Source organism: Chrysochloris asiatica, unplaced genomic scaffold (genome assembly GCF_000296735.1).
Source record: "Chrysochloris asiatica unplaced genomic scaffold, ChrAsi1.0 scaffold00495, whole genome shotgun sequence".
NCBI classification, from domain to species: Eukaryota; Metazoa; Chordata; class Mammalia; order Afrosoricida; family Chrysochloridae; genus Chrysochloris; species Chrysochloris asiatica.
Genome location: NW_006409013.1, coordinates 819078 through 827536, shown reverse-complemented (window position 1 = coordinate 827536; position 8459 = coordinate 819078). Strand labels below are relative to the sequence as shown.

Here is an 8459-nt window from a genome sequence, read left to right as displayed (position 1 = left end):
AACTGCTGACCTTGTGGTTCACAGCCTGATTCATAACCACTACGCTACCAGAGCTCCTTACTTATGGCTGTAGTAGCTCAAAATATCAACCAAGAGGGAAGGAGTCTTCATATCAAGGATCAAACGTATCCCCTTGGTATACAGGGTTGATAGGGACAGGCAACTTAGACACTGGCTACTAAAATGGGGGCGGGGGGGCTATAAACACACGCAGTGGCTGGCTTATATGTTTTCAAGAGGGAATTTAGTTTCCGAGTGTGCAGGGGAAGGTAGAATTCCCACTGACTAGTTTTCATCTTGTCTAGACAGGTCTGATGAAAGGCGATGGATATAGGACTCTTTTGATTCAATAGTGACTAATTGCGATCGTCACTACTGTAGAGGTAGACGTTTTGTAACATAAAGAGGGGAGTGGTTAATCTTACAGTCCAGGACCAGAGGACCCTAGGACCATCAAAGGAGAAGAACACAAGCAGAAAGCAGGAATCTATCCAGAGAAGCAGCGACAGCAGAGATGGAGGCAGAAATAACAGCATGGAGAGAGAGAGCAGCTGAGGACTCTAGACTCATGGGAAGAGAAAGGCTGTATGCTGGTGGTCAGGAAGCAGGCTTGCCCTTTGCAGAATATGCCCTTTGGTTGTTTAAATGATTATATATTCCTGAGTACTTTTGCATACATCAAAAAAAAAAAAACAAACAAACAAACAAACAAACAAACAAAACAGGGGGAATAGAAACAATTACTGTTAAATGATGATTCATGGAGGGGATTGTAATCATTGCAATGAAGCAAAAAAAAAAATAGGATGTGTGCAAATTCGATGTTCTCCCATGTAAACTATTACTCAGTTCAAATAAAAGCTTTAAAACAAACAAACAAACAAACCCTGTGGGCAGTCCCCTGGGTGTCACAAATGGTTAAGCCCTTGAGTACTAGCTGTAAGGTTGGTGGTTAGACCCCACCCAGAGAAACCTCAGGAGACCAGTCTGGCAGTATGCTTCTGAAAGGTTACGCCTGGGATAACACTGTGGAGTAGTTCTGTGCGTAGATGGGGCACCGTGAGTTGGAATCAACTTGATAGCAAGTAGCCACCACATACACACACACACACACACACACATATGTCCTATGTATGATGAATGTTGTAAATAATAACGGAACACCAAGAGAACAATGATCATTAAAGGGGCTTCTCTTAGAAAGAAAACCCTGTGGAACACCAGTTCTACTGTGTCCCATGAGGTCACCATGAGACAGACTGGACTTGGTGGCAACTGGTTTAAATGTAAGCGTGTCCTCTGAGTGGGCCCAGCTGATTTTCTAAGGGGCTGCGGGCAGTTAAGCGAGTGCAGTAAATCGACTTGATGGTGTTGGGAGAGTTCTTCAGGTTTTGAGACTGTGTTCCTCTCCTGCTTTAATTTTGTGGGCCCTTATCTCCGTGGGTTTATTTCCAGGTTATCAACGTTACTGGCATTTCCGTGGGATTTGGCTTATCGTCTGCATGTGACACCCTCATCTCTCAGGTAAGTGGAAGTGGTCACACTCTGACAGGACCCTGGCACCTCTTGAGCATGTGTGAAAGCAAGAAGGAGCTTGTGTACAGTTAGCAAGTTCCCGCAGCATTCCACTAGCCGTCACTTCCGTTTCCCCTTGTCTGCTTTCTTTTAAATGTGGCTGGATTTCTTTTAGGCTTGTGAGCCAGTGTTTATCTCTATGACTGTATTTTATTACATTTTAACCAAATGAGGGACAGTTTGCAAAAGTTCCTTCTTCTGTCTCTTACTGTAGTATAGGTGTCATTGATTTGGCATAGTCCCAAACTCAGTTGTCAAGTCAATTCTAACTCATTAGTGACCCTATACCCCCCCCGCAAAAAAAAAAAAACCAAAAAACTAAACTCATAGGGCTTCTTTCTGAGACTGTACATTTTTATGGGAGCAGACAGCCCTTGGAGCAGCTGGTGGTTTTGAACCGCTGACCTTGTCCAATGCTTACCCTACAGCGCCACCTATTGGACAAAGTAAAATGGGCCCATAGGGTTTCCAAGGCTGTAAATCTTCACAGAAACTGACTGATGGAGCAGCTGATAGGTTCAAACCACTGACCTTTGGGTTGGTAGCCAAGCACTTTAACCACTGCAACACTAGGGCTTCTTTGGTATGTTGTCATTAAGTGCCATCAAGTTGGTTCTGACTCACAGCGACCCTGTATAGGGTTTCCAAGGAGGGGCTGGTGAATTTGTACAACCGACCTTGTGGTTCAAATCGACCTTGTGGTCCAGTGCATCATCCTACAGCGCCACACCACGACTTGTTTTGGTATCGTCCAGTAAAACCCTGTATCAGATTGCTCTGGATTAGAATTAACTTGATGTCACTAAGTTGGGTTTGGTTTGTTGTTGTTATGTGCCGTGGAGTCGGTTCCACTCATAGCGACCCAGCGTACGGTTTCCAAGGCTTGTAAATCTTTGTGGGAGCAGAAAGCCTCATCTTTCTCCTGCCCACCCTTGGTTGTTGTTGTTGTTGTTGTTGTTCTGTGCCGTGGAGTCGGTTCCAGTTCATAGTGACCCTGTACAGGGTTTTCCGAGGCTGTAAATCTTTACAGGAGCAGAAAGCCTCATCTTAATGCCGCGGAACAGCTAGTAGTTTCGAACTGCTGACCTTGCGGTTCGCAGCCCAATTCGTAACCAGTACGCTACCAGAGCTCCTTACGCTACCAGTTTAGCGGTCCTCAAACTTTAATGTGTATAAGAATCACTGGGAGAGCATGTTAAAACACAGAATCCTCAGTCCTAAACAGTAGTATGCTGGTACTCTTTGAGGAGTGTGGTGACTCCATGCCATAGGAATCAGACAGCGAACCAAAAGTCTGCAGTTTGAGCCCACCAACCACTCCGGGGGAGAAAGATGAGGCTTTCTGCTGTTGCGAAGATTTAAAGCCTCAGAAACACTATATAGGGTTGCTATGAGTCAGAACTGACTTGACGGCACTTAACAACAAGATACTCTTTACGTGGCTGATTTCAGGCTACCATTGATATGTCACTGAACATGGAACTGAAAAGAGATGTGCCCAACTATGTTGGTAGAAGCTGGCTCCAGCTCCCCTCTGGCCATACTCCTAGTAGGTCTGGGGTTGAGCCCAGTAATTTGTACTTCTAGTAAGTTTCCCTGATGTCATAGTGGGTTACAGGTTGAGCTGTTAACTGAAATGTCAGAAGTTCAAATCTACCAGCTGCTCTGCAGGAAAAAGATGAAATTTTTTGCTCCTGTAAATTTTACAGTCTTGAAAACCCTATACAGAGTCGCTATGAGTCAGACCTGACTCGATGGCACACAACAAGAAGTCTCCAGGTGCCTTCATGTCATAATCAGTGGGGAGCTTTTAATAACTTTTGATATCTGAGTTCCTGCCTTAGACCAGTGAAGTTCAGAATACCTGGAGTGGACCACACCATCTGTTTTCAAACTTCCCCAGGGGATTCTAATGGGTAGGACATTTGTGATCTTTCCTATTGTCAGTGCTCTCCTACCAAAGAACGTAGCCAGTCTCTAGGACCACTTCCTTCTTTGGAAGGCACAATTGAAGACTTCTGCGGGACAGTGGGGGCACTGCTTCTGGGTTAATGGGTTTGTTTTTGCGGTGTGCACCCAGACTTACGGAAGCCGGAACCTGAAACACGTGGGCGTCATCCTACAGAGGGGCACGCTCATACTCCTCCTCTCCTGCTTCCCCTGCTGGGCATTCTTCCTCAACACCGAGCTGTTGCTCCTTCTCTTCCAGCAGGACCCCGCCGTGTCCAGGTAAAGTAGGTGGGATCGGGTGTGCATCTTAGGATGAAGATGGGCTGAGCCAGCTTTCACATGAGGGAATTACAAAGGTCAGGGACAAGGCCTATGCCGAAGTGACGTTAAGTTTTCCTCAACTGATTTCCACCAGCCTAATTCCACCTGGCACCTAAGATCCAGAATCATTCATTTCTGGGTGACTTTTATGGAAAATAGTATTGACTAAAAGGTTTTCAAACATCCTGCATGTGGGTTTATTTGTAGTTGAGTGATGCTTAACCTGGTTGATACTAAAATAATCACTGGTACTTTTAAAAACCATCCATTCCTGGTCTTCACTTCTTCCCATCCTGCATTTTGATTTCATTGGTTTGGGGTAAGACCTGGGCAATTGTATCGTTCAAAGTTCCCTAGATAATGCTACTGTACAGTCAGGTTTCATAAACATTGATTGAAGTTGAAAAAGACCTTTCCAAAGTTCTTGCCTTAGATCAATGGCTCTGAACTGAGGACATTTGACAGTGTCTAGAGATATTTCTGGTTGTTACAACAGGTAGCAGCATGCTACTGGGAGAAGCCAGGGATGTATGCAAACGTCCTACAATGCACAGGACAGTCCTTCATAACACAGAATTATCCAGTCGTGAGTCGAGTTTGGAGTCCTTACCTGGTAGGATAAGCACTGGACTGCTAACTGCAAGGTTGATGATTCAAAGTCACAGACCACTCCTGAGAAACCCTATACTGAGTCATTTTGAGTCAGAACCAACTCAGTGACACTCAACAACAACAACAACAATGCTGAGTTAGAGTCCCTGAGAGGTGAAAATGGTTAGCATGCTTGACAGTTAACAAAAAGGTTGAAAGTTTGAATCTACCCAAAGGCACATTGGGAAAAAGACTGGTAATCTACTTCTAAAAAATCAGCCATTATTAAACACTATGGAACAAAAGCGAAAAAAGAAAACCCAAGAATGAAAGAAGAGACTGGACTAACAGGATGAATTGTCTACATGAACTCCTGCCTCCTCCAACTTGGGGCCAGAACCACTAGGTGGTTCCAGGGTAGCAGTACTGAACGTTCGAATTAGGAACATCCTTTATATCAGGAACAGTAGATGAATCATGATACAAAGGGGGGAGAGCGTGGAAAAGACCCTAAAGGAGAGTAATTCACAGTCTAGAGGGGAACAGGGAGGGCAATATACAAGAAGAAGGAGGGTGGCCGAAGAATAATGAAGATAGGTGAGGACAAAGGGAGGTAAGCATGGGCTAAAAGGGGTAGATGTAAATAATGATGTGTACACAACCCTGGACAACAGTGTTCTGGGCATACATACATAGATTGAGACATAACCTGAAGGGTAAGAGATGAAGAATGAGACATACGTGTTTTTATATCCCACAAATATGTAAGAGAAAAATGAAACTGTCTTTGATGGTTGCCAGGGATGGTAGGGAAGGGAGGGTGGCTCACTGGTTAGATGTTAGGCACGAGTTAACTTGGGTGACGTAGAAGGCAACATACAAGAAAGGGAAGGGCAATATACAAGAAGAGGGAGGTTGGCAGAAGTATGATGAAAACAGGTGAGGCTACAGGGATGTGTACAAGGGCTAAAGGGGATAGAGGTAAACACTGATATGTATACAACCCTGAAACAGCAACACTCTATGGGTAAGTACATGGACAGAGACACATGCCGAATGATTATGGGAAGAAGACAAGAATGTGTGTATATGTGTTTGTATGTGTATATGTTGTTGTTGTTAGGTGCCATCGAGTTGGTACCGACTCATAGCGACCCTATGTACAACATAACGAAGCACTGCCCAGTCTTGGGCCAACCTCAACGATTGTTGCCACGCTTGAGCCCATTGATGCTGCCACTTTGCCAATCCATCTCATTGGGGGTCTTCCTCTTTTTCTCTGACCCTGTACCTTACCAAACATAATATCCTTCTCCAGGGACTGGACCCTCCTGATAATATGTCCGAAGTAAAAGACTAAGTTTGGCCATCCTGGCCTCTAAGGAGCACTCTGGCTGCACTTCTCCCAACACAGATCTATTGGTTCTTTTGGCAGCCCATGGCACTTTCAGTATTCTCCTCCAACAACATAACTCAAAAGCATCAATTCTTCTACAGTCTTCCTTATTCACTGTCCAGCTTTCCTATGCATATGAGGTTATTGAAAATACCATGGCTTGGGTCAGGCGCACCTTAGTCCTCAAGCTGACATCTTTGCTCTTCAAAAGGTTTTGTGCAGCAGATTTGCCTAATGCAATACATCGTTTGAATTCTTGACTGCTGCTTCCATAGTTGATCCAAGAAGACTGAAGTCCTTGACAACTTCAATCTTTTCTCTGTTGATAAGAATGTTATTTATTGGTCCAGTGGTGAGGATTTTTGTTTTCTTTACATCGCGATGCAATCTATATCAAAAGGCTGTGGTCTTTGACCTTCATCAGTAAATATTTCATATTATATATGTATATCATTGTTGTTAAGTGCCGTCGAGTCGAGTCTGACCCACAGCGACCCTGTATAGGGTTTCCAAGGATCGGCTGATGAGCTTGAACTGCCAACCTTGTAGTTCAAACAGCTTTGCAGTCTGGCACATTAACCCACAGCTCCACACCAGGACTCCATATATGTATATAGTGTGCGTAGTGGTTACGAATTGGGCTGCAAACCGCAAGGTCTGCAGTTCAAAACTACCAGCTGTTCCGCGGGAGAAATATGAGGCTTTCTGCTCCCGTAAAGATTTACAGCCTCAGAAACCCTGTATAGGGTCACTATGAGTCAGAGCTGATACACAAGGGTTAAAGAGGAAATTGGTACATTTCCTTTCCTGCAAACACCACTATGAATGTGAGCAAAAAGATGAAAACTAGATATTACCAAATATCTTAAGACAATGATAGCTAGCTGAGTCTCGGGGCTCAGGACCATAATCTCAGGGGTCAATTGACACAACATAGTCCACAAAGACAATGTTCTACGTCTTGGTTTGGTAAGTAGCATCTGAAATATTAAAAGCTTGTGAGAGGCCATCTAGGGTGCAGCTTTAGTCTCTCCATGTGTGGAAGAAAGAAAAATGATGAGAATTAACAATGCTTAGAATCAACGTGTCCAGTGGACCAATGGAACATGTGAACATCAGTATCCACAACCCAGAGACCCTAAGACTTAGGTGGTGTCAAGTTACCACTACCAACTGCCTTGAACTGGATCACATTCAAAGGTGCTGGAGAGAGTGGCATAATGCGTGGAACAAAACTTAAATTTTTATGTTTTGAAAAAGGACTGGCTTACTGGTCAGGATGAGACTGGAGGAACCTGAGACTGTGGTCCTCAATCACTCTTCAGGTCTGTAAAGGAGGACACTGTTAGCCAAGCAGTAGATAGGTATATAGGGGGAACAACTTTCAGCCAAGTTGTTCCACAGAGGGAGCGACGTCACAAGTAAAATATGCTCATTATGAATAATGGAACCATTAATCATTCAAAATCAAAGGGGCACCATGACCTAAGGAAAGTGGCGAGAACGGATGGGAAGGTGGGTGGAAGGGAAACAGGAACCCCAGGGAGGAAGTGGGATAGATGTTGTTCCACAGAGGGGATTGCAATCAATGAGATGAAACAAAGTGTATTGTGTGTTGAATGCAGATCTGATGATCTTGTCTGTAAACCATCACTCAATCCACAATAAAAAATAAAAAACAAAACTACAAGGCGCGGGGAGGAGCCCCAGGCGTTCAGAAGGAGCTTGGCTGCTGCGTGGGTCCAGGCGTTCAGCAAGCCCGTCATTGAAGTGGCCGTTGTGGGACCTGGCACGGAGTGGGAAGCGGTGGTGCGACTGGAAAATGCGGTGTGTTCCCGAGGGGATAAGATGGAACTGCAACATCATAATGAGATGGAGCCAGCTACGCTGAAAGTGTGGGAAGCGGCTCCGAGGACGAGGATGCAGAAAGCCCTTCAGTCTCCGAGGATGACGACGATAGCTCAGAAATGGATGATGAAGATTGTGAAAGAAGGAGAATGGAGTGTTTGTATGAAATGTCCCGTCTTGAAAAACAGTTTACCCATCTCAAAGATCAGCTTTATAAAGAATGGGTAAGTCAGATGGGTGCAAAACTACAAGAAGTCACAGCTGGAAAGGCACCAGAATATTTGGAACCACTGGCAAGTTTACAAGAAAGCATGCAAATTCCTACAAAGGTAGCAGGAATCCATAGAGAGCTCTGCTTAGAATCTGTAAAGAGCAAATATGGACATGCAATTCAAGCTTCTCACCAACATTGTGAGAGTGAACCGCTTTTGTTGTATGATACAGTCCAGGGTGCACCTCAGGAGAAGGTAAGAAGGCTTGAAGAGGATAGGCACAGCATCCATACTGCCTCCAAGCTATGGAATGGTCAGCTTCAGTCAAGAAAAAAGACAAAAGATCCTTTCAGCCCTGACTAAAAGAAGCCAGTTGTTGTCTCAGCTCCATATATAGTGTACATGCTGCAAGACCTTGATATTCTTGAGGGCTAGACAACAATTAGGAATGCAGTGGCTACATCGGGCCCACACACAGTGAAAACAGAACCGCCCGTGAAACTGGAAAACATCTCCACAGGCCTAGGTCAGAAGAAGAAAGACTAGACTATGACGGTGAATGATAT

The 8459-nt window shown here is 44.6% G+C and overlaps 1 protein-coding gene and 1 pseudogene across 1 annotated transcript in view; both read left to right on the top strand.

Annotated features, from left to right (window-relative positions):
* SLC47A1 (solute carrier family 47 (multidrug and toxin extrusion), member 1) overlaps positions 1-8459 on the top strand; it is an 85583-nt gene that overhangs the window by 25870 nt on the left and 51254 nt on the right. Inside the window, exons 3-5 of the mRNA XM_006877433.1 lie at positions 1456-1524; positions 3656-3804; positions 5239-5243. Coding sequence (XP_006877495.1) covers positions 1456-1524; positions 3656-3804; positions 5239-5243 — 223 coding nt within the window. The remainder of the gene's footprint in view (positions 1-1455; positions 1525-3655; positions 3805-5238; positions 5244-8459) is intronic.
* On the top strand, positions 7673-8456 carry LOC102839829 (annotated as a pseudogene).